At 37.3% G+C, this 23,601-nt stretch overlaps 1 protein-coding gene across 5 annotated transcripts in view; it reads left to right on the top strand.

The window, feature by feature from the left end:
• Positions 1-23,601, top strand: part of CFAP44 (cilia and flagella associated protein 44) — a 153,615-nt gene that overhangs the window by 20,164 nt on the left and 109,850 nt on the right. For all 5 annotated transcript variants that reach the window (XM_031009240.3, XM_055381624.2, XM_055381620.2 and 2 more), the window contains 7 exons: positions 4,445-4,607; positions 7,986-8,088; positions 15,297-15,513; positions 17,579-17,693; positions 20,610-20,774; positions 22,885-23,040; positions 23,337-23,384. In XM_031009240.3, the coding sequence (XP_030865100.3) occupies positions 4,445-4,607; positions 7,986-8,088; positions 15,297-15,513; positions 17,579-17,693; positions 20,610-20,774; positions 22,885-23,040; positions 23,337-23,384 (967 nt within the window). The remainder of the gene's footprint in view (positions 1-4,444; positions 4,608-7,985; positions 8,089-15,296; positions 15,514-17,578; positions 17,694-20,609; positions 20,775-22,884; positions 23,041-23,336; positions 23,385-23,601) is intronic.

Here is a 23,601-nt window from a genome sequence, read left to right as displayed (position 1 = left end):
GGGATGGCCCCCATTAGATTTAGTTCTCCTCTCTGCAGATGGACATATATAATCTCTATATCTTGTGAGGAATTCTAGGAAGAACAAGTCAGCCATCAGGTATTCCCTAAGTACTCTTTTAATTAACCCTTTAATGATTATTAATATATTATATTGATTCTACTTCAGTTTTTGCTTTTTTGTTTTGTTTTGTGTTGTTTTGAGATGGAGTCTCGCTCTGTCGTCCAGGCTGGAGTGCAATGGCACGATCTCTGCTCACTGCAACCTCCGCCTGCCGGGTTCAAGCAATTCTCCTGCCTCAGCCTCCCGAGTAGCTGGGACTATAGGCGTGCACCACCACATCCAGCTAATTTTTGTATTTTTAGTAGAGATTGGGTTTCACCATAATGGCCAGGCTGGTCTCGAACTCCTGACCTCGTGATCTGCCTGCCTTGGCCTCCCAAAATGCTGGGATTACAGGTGTGAGCCACCGCGCCTGGCCCTCTACTTCAGTTTTTAAATTTATGTCTTCTAAATTTTAGCAATGTTAAATCAAGTTTAGCCTAAAGCTGCCTCCTTACATACTTTAAGTTCAGCCTCCAGGTTTCTCTGTACATGGTGAACTATAACCTAAAGGGAGTTAGACTCTAGCCTACTCTTGAGCCAGTTACTGAGTTTTGGTCAAAGGTGGCCAACTGTTCAAACTGTGTTAAAATAAGGCAGATGCCAAGCTGTAACCAATTCGGCTATTTCTGTACCTCACTTTTGTTTTCTGTATGTCACTTTCCTTTTTCAGTTCATAAATCTTCCTGCACTTGGCTGTGCTGGAGTCTCTGGGCCTACTCTGGCTCAGAAGGCTGCCGAATTCTTGAATGGTTCTTTGCTCAATTAAACTCTGTTAAATTTAATTTGGCTAAAGTTTTCTTTTAATAGCAAGAAATGTGCCATTTATAAAGTATTACTTAAACCATGGTATAATTTTAAAAGAGATTATACAGAACTTAACAGTGTTTAAACAATTTTAAAGTGAAGTTTCTAGATGGCCATGAAAAAACATTGAAAGCTCTAGGTCTTTGACAGGAATTTAAGAAGAGGCAAGCCAGAAGAGAGGGTGAGATAAGAGAAAGGGAGCTGAAGGTACATCAGAACACATTTTAAGATTTTCAGAACTCTACTAAGGGTCTGCCACTGTCCTCTGGGATTAAAAGGAAAGGATCAGGCCAGGCGCAGCAGCTCAGGCCTGTACTCCTAGCACCTTGGGAGGCTTGGCAGGCAGATCACTTGAGCTCAGGAGGCAGCCAGATCACTTGAGCTCAGGAGTGCGAGACCAGCCTGGGCAACATGGCAAAATGCTGTCTTTACAAGAAATACAAAAATTAGCCAGGTGTGGTGGTGCACACCTGTAGTCTCAGCTACTTGGGGGGCTGAGGTGGGAGAATCTCTTGAGCCTGGGAAGTTGAGGCTGCAGGGAGCCATGTTCATGCCACTGCACTCCAGGCTGGGTGACAAAGTGAGACCCCATCTCACAAAAAAAAAAAAAAAAAGGAAGGATCAGATTCCAGTTATGCACAAATTAATGAATTCATTAGTTCAACAAACATTTCCTGAATAGCCAATAGGCTGAAGACAGTGTGTTAGGCATTCTGGGAAATAGAGATGGAGAGAAGCAGTCTTTGCCCTCAGTAAGTTGTAATTTAGAGGGGGAGAATTTGAGAAGTTACAATCTGATCCATTCTGGGTTTGAAAGAGCCTTTTATCAGGGCAGCAGCGTGTAAAAGGGAGTTTTCCTGCTAAAATTAAAGATAATAATATTAGATAAATGATAATTTCTCCAATTCCTAATTTTCCTCTAAAGTAGTGAAGAGATGGTAACCAATTTCTATTCTCATAGCTACTAACATGCTTTTAGCCTTCTGAGGTATCATATTGCCACCTGGGAAGAGGGAAAGAAAGGAAGGGAAGAAGGGGATGTGAGAGCAGTGGTTTGAAGGAAAGAAAAAAAATGGTGGGCAAAACTTCGTCCAGGAGGCTTGAATAGCTTCATTTACATCTTTGGATCACGTATTCATTCACATTTCTATACAAGATTTAATTTTAGGCATTTATGTCTTTATTAAATTTATAAAATTTCTTTTTCTTGAACAGATCCAGTACCCTGAAACGCTTTATCTCTCTCTTTCAGTTTAACCATTTGGTAATGAGATAGGCTGCTTGTGGTTGGTTATAATTTGTTTATATTTCACAATTTAAATTGCATTAATGTAAATCTTCTCTTTTTACATTCTACATTTTCTTCTTGTTAAAACTTTCCATAATTTCTTTCTCTGAAAATTATTATTTACTTATGAATAAGTGGAATGCTCTAAAATCAGAATTTGTTTTTAAACAAGGGCTCAAGAAATACAAATTCCTCCAATGATCCTTCAGCTCTGATGTTCAGCAACAAATTATTGTGAACAAAGAATCTATCTGCTTAAGCTACACTAGGATATGCTTCTTTTGTCAGCTCTAGTTTTTTTCATAGATTGATCTCATTTAACTTGCTTATTATATTTATATTTTGGGCATATTAATTTTGACTTAAACATACTAACAATATACATTTAAAAGATGTTTTATATAACTTAGATTTTTATACCTCTTTTTTTAAAAAATATATTTATTTTAGATTCAGAGGGTACACATGCAGGTTTGTTTTAAGGATATATTGTGTGATACCGAGGTTAGGGCTTCTGTTGATCTCATCACCCACATAGTGAACATAGTACCCAATAGGAAGTTTTTCAGCCTTGCCCCCTCCCTCCCTCCCTCCCTTTGGAATCCCTAGTGTCTGTCATTCCTGTCTTTGTGTCTGTGTGTACCCAAGATTTAGCTCCCACTTATAAGTGAGAACATGCAATATTTGGTTTTCTGTTTCTGCATTAATTTGCTTAGGATAATGGCCTCCTGCTGCATCCATGCTGATGCAAAGGACATGATTTCATTCTTTTCACGGCTGTATAGTATTTCATGGTGTATATATGCCACATTTTCCTTATCCAGTGCACCACTGATGGGTATCTAGGTTGATTCCATGTCTTTGCTGTTATAAATAGTGCTGCGATAAATATATGAGTGCATGTGTCTTTTTGGTACAATGATTTTCCTTTGGGTATATCCCCAGTAATTGGATTACTAGGTTGAATGGTAGTTCTATTTTTAGTTCTTTCAGAAATCTTCAAACTGCTTTCCACAGTGGCTGAACTGATTTACATTCTCACTGATAGTATATAAGCATTCGCTTTTGTCTGCAGCCTCACCAACATCTCTCATTTTTTGACTTTTTAATGATAGCCATTCTGACTGGTGTGAGATGGTATCTCATTGTGGTTTTGATTTGCATCTCACTGATGATTAGTGATGTGGAGCGTTTTTCATGTTTGTTGGTCACTTGCATGTCTTCTTTTGAAAAGTGTCTGTTGAAGTCCTCTGCCTGCTTTTTAGTGGGGTTATTTTTTTCTTGTTGATTTCTTTAAGTTCCTTATAGATTTTGGATATTAGCCCTTTGTCACATGCATAGTTTGGGAATATTTTCTCCCATTCTGTAGGTTGTCTGTTTAATCTGTTGATGGTTTATTTTGCAGTACAGAAACTCTTTAGTTGAGTTAGGTCCCACTCTATTTTGAATTAGTACAATTTTACTCTATAGCATACATACACACAAACACATACATATACACACACACTACTTACCTACACACCAATACATATAGTAATAAGCTCAGAAAAGAAATGTTAGTCTATTAATTACATATATATTTATATGCTATAAATCAATTTTCATAATTTGTTGATATGAATTAAATTTTAGTTATATTTATGTGAATTTATTATAATCATGTTATCAAATGGTGTGTTAAAATTTTACAAACATGTTAGAATTTTAAGCGTCTTGTCTTTCAACATCAAGGAAAAGGCCTACGTAATATTTTTACTGTGGTTAGTCAACAAACTTAACAGGCATTGTGAATACAAAGGTGATGAAGATACAGACTTTCTCCCATGTTGTACAGTATGATTTAGTTTTAGTGGGAGAGAGGAAAATAAAATTATTTAGGTGACAATTTTGCTGCCTGTGGTACCCAAATAGGTTTAACCTTATTTATTTTTGCAAAAACAATTAATGGGCTCTCAGGATTTCCCCAGGAAAATTAAAATAGTAACCAAATCAGAGTATGGGGATAGTCACCTGATTTATTTATTTATTTGCTTATTGTTTTCCTGCCCAGGCCTTTTTTTTCTCACCTAATTTAAAAACAAAATTGTTAGTAATATGTAGAAAAATCATGAGTTTCAGGGTAAAATTCAACTACTTCAACCTCACATCTTCATCTAAGAGTATAGATTTAAAAATTTATTTCATCACCTTTCCAATCCCTAGGATGGTATTGTTTTTCACTTCTTTTCCTTAGCAACTTTCCCTCAGACATTCTTTTGGTTATGACTGTAGAAAGCGAGCCAACCTACAACTTCTGGACGACAGTATCGCCGTATACATAGCTGGGAACCAACTGATCTTTCTGAATTTGAAAACCAAGGAACAGATCTACCTGCGAAGTAGCAGTGGTGAAGGAATTGGCGTCATTGGGGTATGCCTTCAATAAATTAGAAAAAAACCCCCCCAAAACCCTATCTTTTTGCTTGTTCTGTGGACCAGCCAACATGGTTGTTAGATGCCAACACCATGCACAGTATTGTGGGTTCACATGAGATGCACAGCTGTCTTTATTCCAAGGCATTTTCAATTCAGTTATTACAGACACTCATTCACTGTCACTATCTCTGTGCACTATTATAATATTATTATGTCTTTTTGCAGATAAGGAAATGGGCTTAGAGAGGTTAGGTGACTTCCCCATAGTCATGCAAGTTTTTCATATTTAGATTAGAAGTGGAGATGAGTGAGGAGATTTTAAAGAATCTTAATCTGAAGACTGAAGCAGGCACATGGCCATGGGAATGGAGAAGGTGAGGAAAATGTGAGACACACACATAGGATGTAGACATAGATTGACTATGGAAACAGGATATGTTGAGATATATGGAGTGAAAGATACTATCATGTTTGTTTCTTTCTTGATCATCTATGTATATATAGTATGTATACATGATAAAAGTCCATGTCCTCGGAGAGTTTGTTATAAGACTAAGTAATAAGTTCAGCAATAATTTATTATGTAATACTGTGCATCCAACACTACACAGAACATATAATGGGGAATTTAAATGAAGAAGAACTCATGACCTGTATGAATTCAGAGTTTAAAATCCATCTAAAGAGACAAGACCTATATTTGTAAAAAGAAAAACAAAAAAACTAGACACACAAGTACATGATAATGTGGCAATAACTGTGCAGATAGCCGTGGGCCCAACGTAAGGGTCGTGGATTTTGTGGAGGGAAGTCAGTCGGAGCCTATGAGGTTTCAGGAGCCCTGAGGTCCACACCATCTGCAGGTGACCAAGAAACATTTAATTATCACATATTTATCTATTACTTTATGGCAGTAATAGTTTTAAAATTTCTATTTTAATATTTTGTTATAAAATAATTTGGTTTGAGGACAGTAGTCAGAGGTGTAGTGTGGTCAAGCATGCTAATCCTGGCCAAGCACGGTGGCTCATGCCTGTAATCCCAGCACTTTGGGAGGCTGAGGCGGGTGGATCACGAGGTCAGGAGATCAAGACCAGCCTGGCCAACATGGTGAAACCCTGTCTCTACTAAAGATACAAAAAATTAGCCAGGCATGGTGGCACGCGCCTGTAATCCCGGCTACTCAGGAGCCTGAGGCAGAGAACCACTTGAACCTGGGAAGTGGAGGTTGCAGTGAACTGAGATCATGCCGTTGCACTTCAGCCTGGGCGACAGGGCAAGACTCTGTCTCAAAAAAAAAAAACCAAAAAACAAAAAAAACAAAAGCTAATCCTAACCCTCATCCACCTGGATGTTGAGCAGTTTTATGTCCACAAGGCCTTTTCTTCATGTGTGATGGAGCTGTTGAAGCCTGGGTAGTGACAGAGGCCTTGCCTCCACTGTCCATGTTACCTCATCTTTTCTGAGACAGTTATCCAGTTATGGTTCAGAAATACTTTAGCAAGGCTATGAGAAACCAATGAGAAAAGTGTCTGGGCACCCTACCTGGAAAAGATAGCGTGAACCTCTATGTTGAGAGTAAAGTAAATGATTTACCAATTCCAGGTCTTCACCAAAAATAAAACTCCTGGCTTGGCACGGTGGCTCCTGCCTGTAATCACGGCACTTTGGGAGGCTGAGGTGGGTGGATCACTTGAGGCCAGGAGTTCAAGACAAGCCTGGCCAACATGGTAAAACCCCGTACCTACTAAAAATACAAAAATTAGCAGGTGTGGTGGTGCACACCTATAATCCCAGCTACTTGGGAGGCTGAGGCACGAGAATTGCTTGAGCCTGGGAGGCAGAGGTTGCAGACAGCAGAGATCATGCCACTGCACTCCAGCCTGGGTGACAGAGTGACAGAGTGAGAGAGTCTCAATAAATTGTGTCTCAATAAATAAATAAATAAATAAATTGTGTCTCAATAAATAATTAAATAAATAAAACTCCCAAACTCAACCCCACAGCAGTTTCTAATATGAGGCAGAAACTTTTTAATTTACTGTAGACAAGACCTAGAAGGGTAAAGGATTTGCATGAATCTTCATCCAGATTTCTTTGACCATATGTTCTACACCATATTTCTTTACAAATGGGAATCTAGATAGATATGGTCTTAATCCATGTCCCCCACCTCCTTGAGATCTACTATTTCTTAGGCCCGTTTGCTTCTTGACTCTGATACTTGGCTTGAATCCTATCTCTTACACTTAACACATTGTAGACTGTGTGACTGCAGGCAAGTTCCTTGAACTCTGTGCCTCAGTTTACTCATCAATAAGATGGAGATAATAGTGGTATCCAAGCTCACAAGGTTGGTATAAAATTTAAAGGAAATAATGTTATCTTGGGTACCAGGATTAGCAATCTATATCTGAGAACCAGGCTTTTTGTCTTATATATAATCAGGAGATGTGAAATAATATCTGAAAACAGAATTTTATAAGCATAATATGTGTTTTAAATAGCTTATCCTTATAACAGCTTATTTTTATTTTCATTTTTTGGCTGGCCATTTACCCTTCCTACACATTTGGCTTACCAATAGACAAAAATAACAGAAATGACCATACTATTTTATCCAACTTATATGGCTATCTTTGAAAATACTGACACAAATAGTTTATCCAGGGCATACTTACTGTATTTTCCTCTGTGTCTGGTTTGGAAATATTATATCTTTCTTACTTCTGGCAAGTTTACATTCGTTTGTAACTTTTTCCACAGTGAAATTTTAAAAATTGGGATGTAACCTGGTCTGGAAACAAGAATCCCATACATTCCATGAATTTTTCTATACAAAATTTAGGTTGATTTATATGTAGGGTAGACAATGCATCTCAGTGATTCTCAAAGCAAGGTCTCCAAACTAGCTGCATCAACATCACCTTGTTAGAAATGTAAATCACCTTGTTAGAATGTAAATCACGTAGTTAGAAATTACCTTATTAGACATGTAAATGCAAATTCTTGAGTCCCAGCCTGACCGATTAAGTCAGAAACTCTGGGTGTTTCTGTATTTTAATAAGTTCTTTAGTGGATTCTGATGCACATCGAAGATAGAGAACCATTGTTCTAGCTCTTCCAATGGCAATTAAAGAAATTGTAGAGTTAGAAATGGCTGTCTTAAAGTAAAATTTAAAATGTGTATTCTTCTAGTTTTCAGTTTCAATTGTATCCATCATTAAATATTTATCTGATGCCCATTTTTGAGTTTTCTATTAGAGTAAAGCCTAATAAATTATGAAATAATGGATGCTAAATACTGCATTAATCAGACTATTTATACAAAAATCTTTCTTTTAATATTTTGGTGAAATTTTATCTTTTGTAGGTTCATCCACATAAAACTTATTTCACAGTAGCTGAAAAAGGGAGTTTTCCAGATATTATCATCTATGAATATCCTTCTCTGAGACCATACAGAATCCTTCGAGGTGAGTCCAGAAGCACATTTAAATATTTCATGTTCAAGGATAACAACATTCTGAAGAAGGTGTGACATTATTTCATAAGTCAAGGTTCTCCAGAGAAACAGAACTAGTGGAAGATAGAAAAGAGATTTATTCAAATTCACACGCAACAATACTAACCTTAAATGTAAATGGGCTAAATGCCCCAATTAAAAGACACAGACTGGCAAATTGGATAAGGAGTCAAGACCCATTGGTGTGCTGTAATTCTGGAGACCCATCTTGCCTGCAAAGACACACACAGGCTCAAAACAAAGGAATGGAGGAAAATTTACCAAGTAAATGGAAAGGAAAAAAAAAACAAAAAAACACCAAGGGTTGCAATCTTAGTCTCTGACAAAGCAGATTTTAAACTAACACAAATCAAAAAAGACAAGGGCATTACATAATGGTAACAGGAACAATTCAAGAAGAGCTAACTATTCTGAATATGTATACACCCAATACAGAGCACCCCGATTCATAAAACAAGTTCTTAGAGACCTACTAAGAGACTTAGACTCCCACACAATAATAGTGGGAGAATTTAACACCCCACTGTCAATATTAAATCAATGAGACAGAAAATTAACAAGGATATTCAGGACTTGAACTCAGCTCTGGACCAAGTGGACCTGATAGACCTCTACAGAGCTCTCTACTCCAAATCTACAGAATATACATTCTTCTCAGTGCCACATGATACTTATTCTAAAATCGACCACATAATTGGAAGTAAAACACTCCTCAGCAAATGCATAAGAATTGAAATCATAACAAACAGTCTCTCAGACCACAGTGCAATCAAATTAGAACTCAGGATTAAGAAACTCACTAAAAACCACACAATTTCATGGAAATTGAACAACCTGCTCCTGAATGACTCCTGTGTAAGTAATGAAATTAAGGCAGAAATCAAGAAGTTCTTTGAAACCAATGAGAACAAAGAGAGGATATACCAGAATCTCTAGGACACAGCTAAAGCAGTGTTAAGAGGGAATTTTATAGCACTAAATACCCACATCAAAAAGCCAGACAGATCTCAGATTGACACCCTAACATCACAATTAAATGAACTAGAGAGGCAAGAGCAAATGAATCCAAAAGGTAGCAGAAGACAAGAAATAACTAAGATCAGAGAAGAACAGAAGGAGATAGAGACAGAAAAACCCTCCAAAAAAATCAATGAATCCAGGAGCTGTTTTTTTGAAAAAATTAACAACATAGGTACACCACTAGCTAGACTAATAAGGAAGAAGGGAGAGAAGAATCAAATAGATGCAATAAAAAGTAATAAAGGGGAAATCACCACTGAACCCACAGAAATACAGACTACCATCAGAGAATACCATAGATACCTCTATGCAAATAAACTGGAAAATCTAGAAGAAATGGATAAATTCCTGGATGCATACACCCTACCAAGGCTAAACCAGAAGGAAGTTGAATCCCTGAATAGACCAATAACATGCTCTGAAATTGAGGCAGTGATTAATAGACTACCAACCAAAAAAAAACTCCAGGACCAGATAGATTCACAGCAGAATTCTACTAGAAATACAAAGAGGAGCTGGTACCATTCCTTCTGAAACTATTCCAGACATTTGAAAAGGAGAGACTCCTTCCTAACTCATTTTACAAAGCCAGCATCATCCTGATACCAAAACCGGGAAGAGACATAACAAAAAAAAGAAAACCTCAGGCCAATATCCCTGATGAATATCGATGCAAAAATCTTCAATAAAATACTGGCAAACCAAATCCAGCAGCACATCGAAAAACGTATCCACCATGATCACGCCGCCTTCATCCCTGGTATGCAAGGCTGGTTCAACATACACAGATCAATAAACGTAATCCATCACATAAACAGAACCAAAGACAAAAACCACATGATGATCTCAATAGATGCAGAAAAGGCCTTCAACAAAATTTAACATCCCTTCATTTCAAAAACTCTCAATAAACTAGGTATTGATGGAATATATCTTAAAATAATAAGTGCTATTTATGACAAACCCACAGCCAATATCATATTGAGTGGGCAAAAGTTGGAAGCATTCTCTTTGGAAACTGGTACAAGACAAGGATGCCCTCTCTCACCACTCCTATTCAACATAGTATTGGAAGTTCTGGCCAGGGCAATCAGGCAAGAGAAAGAAATAAAGCGTATTCAAATAGGAAGAGAGGAAGTCAAGTTGTCACTGTTTGCAGATGACATGACTTTATATTTAGAAAACCCCATCATCTCAGCCCAAAATCTCCTTAAGCTGATAAGCAACTTCAGCAAAGTCTCAGGATACAAAATCAATGTGCAAAAATCACAAGCATTCCTATACATCAACAATAGGCAAGCAGAGAGCCAAATCATGAATGAACTTCCATTCACAATCACTACAAAGAGAATAAAATACCTAGGAATACAGCTAACAAGGGATGTGAAAGACCTCTTCAAGGAGAACTACAAACCACTGCTCAAGGAAGTAAGAGAGCACACAAACAAATGGAAAAACATTCATGCTCATGGATAGAAAGAATCAATGTCGTGAAAATGGCCATACTGCCCAAAGTAATTTATAGATTCAATGCTATTCCCATCAAACTACCATTAGCATTCTTCACAGAATTAGAAAAAGTGATTTTAAGTTTCATGTGGAATCAAAGAAGACCCCATACAGTCAAGACAGTCCTAAGCAAAAAGAACAAAGCTGGAGGCATCACACTACCTGACTTCAAACTATACTACAAGCCTACAGTAAACAAAACAGCATGGTACTGGTACCAAAACAGACATATAGACCAATGGAGCAGAACAGAGACCTCAGAAATAACACCACACATCTGATCTTTGGCAAACCTGACAAAAACAAGCAATGGGGAAAGGATTTCCTATTCAGTAAATGGTGCTGGGAAAAGTGGCTAGTCAAATGCAGGAAACTGAGACTGGACCTCTTCCTTACACCTTATACAAAAATTAACTCAAGATGGATTAAAGACTTAAATGTAAAACCCAAAACCATAAAAACCCTAGAAGAAAACCTAGGCAATACCATTCAGGACATAGACATGGGCAAAGACTTCATGACAAAAAAGCCAAAAGCAATTGCAACAAAAGCCAAAATTGACAAAAGAGAGTTAATTAAACTAAAGAGCTTCTGCACAGCAAAATAAACTATCATTAGAGTGAACAGGCAACCTACAGAGAGGGAGAAAATTTTTGCAATCTACCCATCTGACAAAGGTCTAATATCCAGAATTTACAAGGAACTTAAACATGTTTACAAGAAAAAAAAATTCCATCAAAAAGTGGGCAAAGGATATGAACAGATACTTCTCAAAAGAATACATTTATGCAGCCAACAAGCATATGAAAAAAAGCTCAACATCACTGATCATCAGAGAAATGCAAATCAAAACTACAATGAGATACCATCTCATGCCAGTCAGAATGGCAATTATTAAAAAGTCAGGAAACAATAGATGCTGGCGAGGCTCTGGAGAAATAGGAATGCTTTTACACTTTTGGTGGGAATGTAAATTAATTCAACCACTGTTGAAGACAGTATGGCGATTCCTCAAGGATCTAGAACCAGAAATGCCATTTGACCCAGCAATACCATTACTGGTTATATACCCAAAGGAATATAAATCATTCTGCTCTAAAGAGACATGCACACGTATGTTTATTACAACACTATTTACAATACCAAAGATGTGGAACCAACCCAAGTGCCCATCAATGATAGACTGGATGAAGAAAATGTGGTACATATACATCATGGAATACTATGCAGCCATAAAAAGGAATGAGATCATGTCCTCTGCAGGGACATGGATGAAGCTGGAAGCCATCATCCTCAGCAAACTAACACAGGAACAGAAAACCAAATGCTGTGTGTTCTCACTCATAAATGGGAGTTGAAGGTTGAGAACACATGGACACAGAGGGGAACAACACACACCAGGGCCTGTTGGGGGTTGGGGGTGAGGGGAAGGAACTTAGAGGACAGGTCAATAGGTGCAGCAAACCACCATGGCACACATATACCTATGTAACAAACTTGCACATTCTGCACATGTATCTTTTTTTTTTAGAAGAAATAAAAGAGATATATTTAATGGAATTGTCATGGAAAAGGGGTCCCGATCCAGACCCCAAGAGAGGGTTCTTAGACCTTGTGCAAGAAAGAATTTGAGGTGAATCCATAGAGTAAAATGAAAACAAGTTTATTAAGCTGAGACGATGGGGTTTTCTAATATACAACCATGTCATCTGCAAACAGGGACAATTTGAGTTCCTCTTTTCCTAATGGAATTCCTTTTATTTGTTTCTCTTGCCTGATTGCCCGGCCAGAACTTCCAACACTATGTTGAATAGGAGTGGTGAGAGAGGGCATCCCTGTCTTGTGCCAGTTTTCAAAGGGAATGCTTCCAGTTTTTGCCCATTCAATATGATGTTGGCTGTGGGTTTGTCATGAATAGCTTAAGCTGATAAGCAACTTCAGCAAAGTCTCAGGATACAAAATCAGTGTGCAAAAATCACAAGCATTCTTATACACCAATAACAGACAAACAGAGAGCCAAATCATGAGTGAACTCCCATTCACAATTGCTTCAAAGAGAATAAAATACCTAGGAATCCAACTTACAAGGGATGTGAAGGACCTCTTCAAGGAGAACTACCAACTACTGCTCAATGAATTAAAAGAGGACACAAACAAATGGAAGAACATTCCATGCTCATGGATAGGAAGAATCAATATCATGAACATGGCCATACTGCCCAAGGTAATTTATAGATTCAATGCCATCCCCATCAAGCTACCAATGACTTTCTTCATAGAATTGGAAAAAACTACCTTAAAGTTCATATGGAACCAAAAAGCCCACATTGCCAAGACAATCCTAAGCCAAAAGAACAAAGCTGGAGGCATCATGCTACCTGACTTCAAACTATACTACAAGGCTACAGTAACCAAAACAGCATGGTACTGGTACTAAAACAGATATATAGACAAATGGAACAGAACAGAGCCCTCAGAAATAATACCACACATCTACAACCATCTGATCTTTGACAAACCTGACAAAAACAAGAAATGGGGAAATGATTCCCTATTTAATAAATGGTGCTGGGAAAACTGGCTAGCCATATGTAGAAAGCTGAAACTGGATCCCTTCCTTACACCTTATACAAAAATTAATTCAAGATGGATTAAAGACTTAATTGTTAGACCTAAAACCATAAAAACCCTAGAAGAGAACCTAGGCAACACCATTCAGGAAATAGGCATGGGCAAGGACTTCATGTCTAAAACACCAAAAGCAATGGCAACAAAAGCCAAAATTGACAAATGGGATCTAATTAAACTAAAGAGCTTCTGCACAGCAAAAGAAACTACCATCAGAGTGAACAGGAAGCTTACAGAATGGGAGAAAATTTTGGCCATCTTCTCATCTGACAAAGGGCTAATATCCAGAATCTCCAAAGAACTCAAACAAATGTACAAGAAAAAAACAACCCCATCAAAAAGTGGGTGAAGGATATGAACAGACACTTCTCAAAAGAAGACATTTATGTAGCCAACAGACACAATGAAAAAATGCTCATCATCACTGGCCATCAGAGAAATGCAAATCAAAACCACAATGAGATACCATCTCACACCAGTTAGAATGGTGATCATTAAAAAGTCAGGAAACAACAGATGCTGGAGAGGATGTGGAGAAATAGGAATGCTTTTACACTGCTGGTGGGAGTGTAAATTAGCTCAACCATTGTGGAAGACAGTGTGGTGATTCCTCAAGGATCTACAACTAGAAATACCATTTGACCCAGCCATCCCATTACTGGGTATATACCCAAAGGATTATAAATCATGCTACTATAAAGACACATGCACATGTATGTTCATTGTGGCACTATTCACAATAGCAAAGACCTGGAACCAACCCAAATGTCCATCAATGATAGACTGGATTAAGAAAATGTGGCACATATACACCATGGAATACTATGCAGCCATAAAAAACGATGAGTTCGTGTCCTTTGCAGGGACATGGGTGAAGCTGGAAACCATCATTCTGAGCAAACTATTGCAAGGACAAAAAACCAAACACTGCATGTTCTCACTCATAGGTGGGAATTGAACAATGAGAACACTTGGACACAGGAAGGGGAACATCACACACCGGGGCCTGTCGTGGCGTGGGGAGAGGGGGGAGGGATAGCATTAGGAGATATACCTAATGTAAATGATGAGTTAATGGGTGAAGCACACCAACATGACACATGTATACATATGTAACAAACCTGCACATTGTGCACATGTACCCTAGAACTTAAAGTGTAATAAAAAAAAAGAAAACAAGTTTATTAAGAAAGTAAAGGAATAAAAGAATGGCTACTCCATAGGCAGAGCAGTGGCTTGGGCTGCTTGGCTGAGAATACTCATAGTTATTCTTGATTATATGCTAAACAAGGAGTTGATTATTCATGAGGTTTCCGAACAGGAAAGGGGTGGGCAATTCCTGGAACTTAGGGTTCCTCCCTTTTTCGGCCATATAAGGTAACTTACTGATGTGGCCATGGTATTTATAAACTGTCATGGTGCTGGTGGGAGTATCCTTAACATACTAATGCATTATAATTAGCATATAATGAGTAGTGAGGACGACCAGAGGTCGCTTTCATCACCATCTTGATTCTGGTGGGTTTTGGCCAGCATATTTACCACATCCTGTTTTATCAGTTGGGTCTTTTGACCTGTATCTTGTGCCAACCACCTATCTCATCTTGTGAGTTAGAAAGCCCAACCTCCTGGGAATGCAGCCCAGTAGGTCTCAGCCTCATTTTACCCAGCTCCTATTCCAGATGGAGTCACTCTGGTTTTAATGTTTCTGACACTGCTATCTAATATGCGTTTGTGTTTCTCCCCAAGTCATAAAATGGAATATGTTCTCAAAGTGTTTTTCTCATGCAATATGTGATTAAGACTTCTTTACCCTCCCCTTTCATATCACATAATTCATTCTAAAGCCAAAGATGGTGAATGTTTTTGGAATTGTTCCTTTAGGGTATTCTTGGCATTCTTACATCACCATGGGCTGACTCCCTCTCTTTTTTTTACAATATGTTTTTGAAAATGAAATAAATGTGTCCTTATTTATTAGGCTTCCATTTATCCTTCCAGATGGGACTGAGAAGGGATATGCTTATGTGGACTTTAACTACAGCGGTAACTTGCTGGCCTCTGTTGGTAGCAACCCTGACTACACACTGACTATCTGGAACTGGAAAGAAGAACAACCCATACTAAGGACAAAAGCTTTTTCTCAGGAAGTTTTTAAGGTTACTTTCAATCCTGATAATGAAGAGCAGCTTACTACATCGGGATCAGGCCACATCAAGTAGGTTGGGTAACCAATAGAGGTGCCAGTAGATATCACAGGAGTATTTTTCTAAGAGGATCTAAGAGCTGGAGACATTTTTTTTTTTTTTTTTTTGCTGTTTTGGTTAACATTAGAATTATTTAAAAATATGTTATTTTAAAAGCTAACTAGTAATGCACCTTTTCTAATTAGATATGTGGGATTTTATTTCTGCAAACAGCATAGATAAAATAAGGGCTTTTTTTTTTTTTTTTTTTTTGAAATGGAGTTTCGCTTTTGTTGCCCAGGCTGGAGTGCAATGGCATGATCTCAGCTCACTGCAACCTCTGCCTCCTGGGTTCAAGCGATTCTCCTGCCTCAGCCTCCTGAGTAGCTGGGACTACAGGCGCCCACCACAACGCTTGGCTAATTTTGTATTTTTAGTAGAGTTGGGTTTCTCCATGTTGGTCAGGCTGGTCTCGAACTCCCGACCTCATGTGATCCACCCGCCTCAGCCTCCCAAAGTGCTGGGATTGCAGGTGTAAGCCACTGTGCCCAGCCAAATAAGGATTTTTAAATATAGCCTGCTGCCTTCTCATAGGCTCCACCTCCTAAAAGAGTTTATGTAGTGTCTTAATAACTAACATTGGGATGGTATTTCCAAATTCATACTGAGCTTTCACATCCACTACTGAATTTCTTTTTTGTAGCAACTCAGTCTTCATCTGTAAAACAAGAATTATCACACTATCATTCCTGACAAGGAACACTCAATACGAAACAGTGGCAGAACCTACTCTTGATCTTAGGTCTTGCTCCAAACTCCATGCTCTTTTCATTATATCATACCCTCGTCTATTTCCGGAATGGAATGATCTTGTCTTTCTCTCTCTTTCTTCCACTTTGTCTCATGCATTTGTGTAACAATCTTCTACCACCCCAGAGCTTCCCATAACTTGATTATCAGTGTCTCTTTAAGAGAAAGACATTTTTATCCATCCTGACTTCCTCTTGTCTCAATTTAAATCTGGTCTTTTTGTTATTCATTTATTAGAAATATAGACTAATTGAGCAGATTTTTAATTGTAATCTTTGGGGAATTGTCAAATAACCTTCTGCTAGCTATATGCGAAAATTTTCCAATTTCTTATATTTTCTGATTATTTAGTAAAATCTGTATTTTCTATGCCCCATATCTTTGGGGAAAAGGCAGACATTGAACAGTTAATTTCATGTGTGAAGTGCTATGAAGGAACCCAGAGTATATGGAAGCATATCATCAGGGGACCTACCATTCCTTTGGAGAGGATGTTGGCTATCTAGGCTTTTAGCTTTGTATCATTAGCTTGTTGATACTCTCCATTATCTATTTTATATCTACTTGGATAGGTCTTCTTTTTCTACATGGTCTTCATCATCCTGTCCATTTGTTTAGACTATTAATAAGAAAATGTTAGTAATAACATTTATTGATTGCTTTGATATGATAGGCACTGTTCTAAGGATTTTTCAACAATTCTATGAGGTAGATGTTACTAATTTTCTCATTTTATACCTGAGAAAATGAAGGCACAGGGTGATCTAGAAAAGTGCTCAAAGTCACACAGCTAGTAAATTAGAATTCTTTGGAAAACTTTTATGTCTTCTAAAACATTACTGTCTAATAGAACTTTCTGACAGACTGGGAATGTTCTATGCTGTCTAATACAATAGCTGCCAGCCACATGTAGTTACTGAGCACTTGAAATTGGCTAGTGTGACTGAAACACTAAAATGTTGATTTTATTTAATGTTAATTACTTTAAATCTAAATTTAAATAGTCACACATAGCTGGAGGGTACTGCATTAGGTAGCACAGCCCTAAAATATAAGATGCATGAAAGCAGGAAATTTTATTTTTCGCCTGTTTTGATCATTGCAGAATTCACATTGCCTACAACCTTGCCGGACAGGTAGTAGATACTTAATAAATCTTAATCAGATAAATGAATGAATGAATGAAATAGTATATGCAACTATGAAATATGTAAATGTTTGGGTCATATTAAAATAAAAATCAATAAAATATCTTTGAGGTACATTCAGTCTCTTTCTTGTTTGTAGGTTCTGGGAAATGGCTTTTACATTCACAGGTCTCAAGCTGCAGGGATCACTAGGTCGATTTGGCAAAACAATCACTACTGATATAGAAGGCTACATGGAGCTCCCAGATGGGAAGGTGAGTACAGCTACTATTCTACAATATTAAAATTGTGTTTTCAAGTACATATATGAAAGCACACATATATGAAAATTCTAACAAGCTCTGCCAATAACATATTATCATTGTAAATGTAATGAACATTTAATTTTACTTCTTCAGTTATCAATTGTAATTAAAATATTTCCCTGAAATTGTCATAATCCATACTTACCTACCATTTTCTATTTTCTTTTTACTAAATATGGTACACACATATAAAGTATGTGAGCATTTTCATATATTAACATAATGACATATTTGTTACTTTTTTTTTTTTTTTGAGACAGGGTCTCGCTCTGTTGCCCAGGCTGGAGTGCAGTGGCGCGATCTCTGCTCACTGCAAGCTCTGCCTCCCGGGTTCACGCCATTCTCCTGCCTCAGCCTCCCGAGTAGCTGGGACTACAGGCGCCTGCCACCATGCCTGGCTAATTTTTTGTATTTTTAGTAGAGACGGGGTTTCACCGTGTTAGCCAGGATGGTCTTGATCTCCTGACCTCGTGATCCACCCACCTCGGCCTCCCAAATATTTGTTACTTTCAATTATGTCACAGAGTTGCAGTATTTATGTTACTTACTTTTCCCCATTTTGTCTTGCTATCATGATCCAAGAAGAATTATTGGGTCAAAGGTTATATACAACCATGTGGCATTTATTTTTATTGTCAGATTATTACTCAGAAAGAGCAAACCACTTTATAGAGGCATCTGCAACACTGCAACTGTAATCTGTTAATTTATTCTTTAATATTGTTAGTTTCTTTCCTTTCTTTCTCTTATAAAATTTATAGGCATATTGCCTGAAACAATAGTTAATTAGGATTAGTTCTCTATCAATATTTTACATAGCTTCCTATTAGAATGAGTTATACATTATTATTTGTGATAATCTCAGTTGTAAGTAAATGCCAGCACACAAATATTACTCTAAGGAACCAAGTGGTCTAGTCATCTACCTGACTGAATATTCTCAATTCAAAAGCATGGTATATAGGAGGAAGTAAAAAGCCTTGGATGCTGGCAAAACTATATGTCTAAATCCATGAGATGATCTTAAATCATCCCAGCTTCAAATTCTCAATACTGTAAGAATTAAGCTAAGATAAAGATCAACAGAATCCTTGTTAAAAACCTGGTATGAGATATATTTTTTAAAGGGTTGGTAGAATTTGTATAGATATAGGGAAGAAATAAGCCATTTTAAATGATAGAGCAACTGAAGGAAATGTTTAGCATTAGAAATAAATATCAAATTTTTAGAGGGCAGATTGGAATAAACCATTTATGTTGGCGAAAAGTGGAGAATTTCAGTTGAGAAGTATGACTCGGTCCTAGTGTACAAGGAGTTTAATAGGTAGGCAGAACTGCTCTACATGGGAAGAGTAGACTTGCAAATGAAAGAAGTAATAAACAAATTTGGCCATAAAATGCCAGGTTGATTAGAAGGGAAATCTGGAGTCAAGGAAATGAGCTAGAACAGAAGCTGTTGCTGTCATCTAAAAAGAGATGATCAAGGGCCTAGACTTCTCAGAACAAATGGAAAAGGGAAGCTAGATATGAGTCACATTTCAGAAAGGAATGCCTTGTAGGTTTTTGTTATCACTGCTGGCTTTCATCACTGGACAGAAGAAAATAAGTCTAAAGACTCTACCATAAATGGCTGAGGCTTAAGAACAGAATCAGTAAAGTCGGTAGGGTTGTTAAAAAATAGGTAGACCCAAGAGATAAAAGACTGAATAAAATCATCAGTTTCTCTAGATAAGGGGGAAATGGAAATGTAGACCTCTAGAGCATGCAGGTAAAAATTAGAATGGAGTTTCCCAAAGTGCATTTTTATGGAACATCAGTCTGTACAGAGGCTCCATAAAAATAAGACTTTTTAAGTCAAATTCCTTTGTATCTAAAAATTCCTCCTGGTGATTCCCAGCAAATACTTCTCTATTAAAAGTTCCCAGGGGTCCTAGAGAAAATAAAGTTGTTTGACTTTGTTTATCCTAGCAACAGCCTTCTGAGGCTGTGCAATCAGAATAGGAGGTTTTGAGCCACCTTGCTTGGGTTAGAATGCTGACTGGGTAGTTTTGGGCAAGTTACTTAACTGTTTTGTGCTTCAGTGTTCTCCTCTGTAAAATGGGGATAATAATAGTCAGGGCTATCATTGGCCCATATGGTTCCTTTGCGGGAGTCAGAAAAAGCTGTTTGTTCTAGGAGAATGAGGTACCCAACACGCACAAATGTACATGGTATCCCTGATAAATGTACCTAGTTCATATGGTTTTTTGCATTAAATAACTTAACATATATAAAGTACTGAACCAGTGCTTGGTACAGAGTCAGTACGCAATAAATATTACTTTATTTGTGACACTCGTTAAATATCTTAACAACTAATGTTTGGTGGCATGCACTTGGGAAAATGCCAGATTAAACAGACTAATTTGAGAAAAGTTTTAGATGATTATCCTTGTTTGAAATTGGATACTATTATGCTATAATCTACTTAATTCAGTACTGGCCTTACAAGTTATCTAACATCTAAAATTTGATAGTATTACATTTAAAAAGTAGACTCTCATCTAATTCCACTCCTGTCTTTTGTCCTAAGAGATGTACCAAGAAGTCTATTGTATACATACATGAACAATTACCAACAACATACAGCCTAATCAAAAAGATGTAAAACTGATCATATTGCTGGAAGGAAATACATCAAAATGTTATTGGTAGTTGTGTCTGGGGTAGTAGGTCTTCATTTCTGTATTTTTTAATTTTTCCATTTAAAAATTTTATAATCAATAAAGATAACCTTAAAAAATAATTTTCACCTACTATTTGAGGCATAAATATGTACACTTACCTGTTTTTAATGCACATTTCTTTTTTCCACATACCTGCCAGGTGCTCTCAGGGTCAGAATGGGGCAACATGCTGCTTTGGGAAGGTGGTCTGATCAAAGTGGAGCTCTGTCGAGGGACAAGCAAGTCATGTCACAATGGTCCCATTAACCAGATAATGCTGTATGAGGGTGAAGTTATCACTGTTGGGTCAGATGGATATGTTAGGGTAAGTTTTCTTGATACTTGGATGGTAGCACCCACGTTTAAGACTTGTAGCACACCCAAAGGGTTTTATTTCTCATAAAGGTTATTTTGTGAAGGAGATCAGTAGTCATTTACTCCCAAGGCCAACTCACTTGAAATAATGCTTCTCTTGTGGTAAATATTTGCATTCTTGTCAAAATTAATTTACTGCATTTTACCACTGAAACTTTTTGAGAGGGCCTCTTGTTATTTTGATTCTGTTGAAATAACAGCTTCAGAAGATGAAAACTCATGTTAGCACAAGATGAACAGTAGACCCACATATCCTTCCAAAAGGCTCCATATGAATGGGCCATTTTGTAGGAACAAAGGTGCTGAACATTTGTTAGTTATTTTTTACTGAGGTTACCACTTAGAAATACACCCAGAGGTGAACTGATGGAGTTTGCCTATGGATGCTACATTCTTCTTGCTCCTTATGCTAGGGAACTCACTTGCTTTCTCTTGGGGACACTCTCTTGCCCAAAGCCTGGGCTAAGCTGGAACATTGCTCCAGCATCTAAGTCCCCTTGATTGCTGTTGTCACACTTCTTCCACCCACTCTGTGTAGCACTTTCTGTTAATGAGTATCGTGCTGTGGCTGGTCAACCTGTAGCCTTGTGATTTGCCTTGCAGTCCTCTTGGTAGATATTTTCAGTGGGGCCTTTCATAAGAAAGTGGCAGTGTTCTATTGACATTCTTTAAGAAATGTTATCAAAAGTAAGATTCTTTTTTTTTCTTTTTTAAAAGTCTGGTCACTCTGTTGCCACCAATTGAGCTTAGTGTGTTTAATATTGTTTAACCCATATCTCCCACAGTAGGTCCTCTTACCACTGGTTTTTTGAGCCCCAGTGTATGTTTTTACATTTATAATATTAAATTTAATCTTGTTAGATTTCACACATTTCTCTGAGAATCTTTTGTGTCCTTTATTTTGTCATATGATATATTTGCTATCTTTCCAAGATATACATTACCCCAAAATGTCTAAATACCAAGTGGGAGAAAACCTCAGGAGAAAAGAAGTTAAATATTTCACAGAGGATCCCTTCATGGACACCAGTATTTCCTAAGCTTGCTTCTCTTTTCAGAGTCTGTCCTTGTCTTTTCAGTCCTTCACATAGTAAATCTTTACCTCTTACCCTTTAGAAAAAACCTAGCCCAACTCCCAGGGGTTAGTCTGATCCTAGTTTGATCCTTAACCCTAACCCTGACCCTCAGATATTTCCCTCTTCCCCCAACCAGGCTAATCTATGGGACAGTCTTCCCAGAGTTCCTTTCTCAAAGTCTCAGTTATTCAGTCTAGGATCACATGGCAGGGTATGTTGCCAGAACTGTCCAGAATGAGCTTTGGCCCCTCACAGGGGAGGTCCTGCTGAGCCTCCCTGCCACCATGAGGTAAAACTGTGCTCCCTCACTCTTCCTGTAGTATTCTGGACTCCTCTCCCAATGAACAACAATCTACACTTCACTGTCTCATTGTCGGATAGTAACATTTACTGTCTCACTTACTGAGACACGTTTGGTGGTATGCACTTGGGGAAATGCCAGATTTTCCCAATGAGATAGTAAAGTGTGAAATATTAATATTCAGGAAGAGAAACATTTTCTAATGGAGACTTTATCTACATCTATATTCTTTGCTTCTAATGAGATAGTGCTTGAGTCATTAAGCAAGAAGGTATATTTCCCCCTTCCAGGGGCCTGCTGGTATGTAGAAAACAGGGTTCATTATAATGTCTTGCTGAACAACTGAACCATATACTCCTATGGCCACTTTATGTAAAAAGAGACCTAATAGAAACCTTGAAATAAAATTTGTTTTGGATAAATTAGAATTCTTATGCAAGGCTGTACTTTCTCACTAATCTTTATAAATATAAAGGAAACTATAATAGCTTATCATACCTCAGTTCAGAGTAAAATTTCAGGGGTCAGGTTTTGGCTGGTGTTCTTATCACACCTGTTCATTGTTACTTTTCATGAAAGAAAAAGAAATGACTTTTGAAAAAAAAATCAGGGTTTTTCTGGCTTAGAAAATAAATGTTCAGAAACTACTGATCGATTAAAGTATTTTCTTTTCATTTTACAAGATATGGGATTTTGAGACAATAGACACTGCTGATGTAATAGATGAGACTGGATTGTTGGAGATTGAGCCTATTAATGAACTTCAAGTAGACAAGAATGTGAATCTCTTCTCTATGATAAAAATGAATGAAACTGGAAATAACTTTTGGTTGGCTCAGGTGTGTTGCATTCTTGTCTCTTGGCTCTTTAACATTACATGGACCAAAAATTAAAGTAGTAGTATAATTGATTTGGCTACAAGTCCATTTGACTGTAAGTGTTATGAGATTGCTTATTGTGTGGCTTTAGTCTAAAATATAGAAGTTGTTCTTATTAAATTTCAATTATACTTTAAAATATATGTGAGCTTTTGATATTATTGCTTGTCCTTACTTTAATAAATCATAGAAAGAACATTTAAAAAATTTGATGAAAGTTTAAAATGATAAAACAAAATACTATTTAATTTTTTTAGGATGCCAATGGAGCCATATGGAAGCTTGACCTTAGTTTTTCAAATATTGTAAGTTGCCTATTATTCTTATTTTCCTCTAACTTTCATAGTAAAAACTCTTGTTATTTGTCTTTAAAGTATTCTTTATCTTTCTCCACATTTCGTCATGGTCCTCATAAAAAACTTGCCTAATATGTGCTACTCTTGAGAATTCTCTCTCGTTATGATTTTACATAAAAAAGAATCTATCTCATAACACAATTTACCAGAAAAGTGGCAGTGTCAA

Source organism: Gorilla gorilla, chromosome 2 (genome assembly GCF_029281585.2).
Source record: "Gorilla gorilla gorilla isolate KB3781 chromosome 2, NHGRI_mGorGor1-v2.1_pri, whole genome shotgun sequence".
Classification (NCBI taxonomy): domain Eukaryota; kingdom Metazoa; phylum Chordata; class Mammalia; order Primates; family Hominidae; genus Gorilla; species Gorilla gorilla.
The sequence above is the reverse complement of the archived record's forward strand: the minus strand, read 5'-3'. Positions and strand labels throughout refer to the sequence as shown.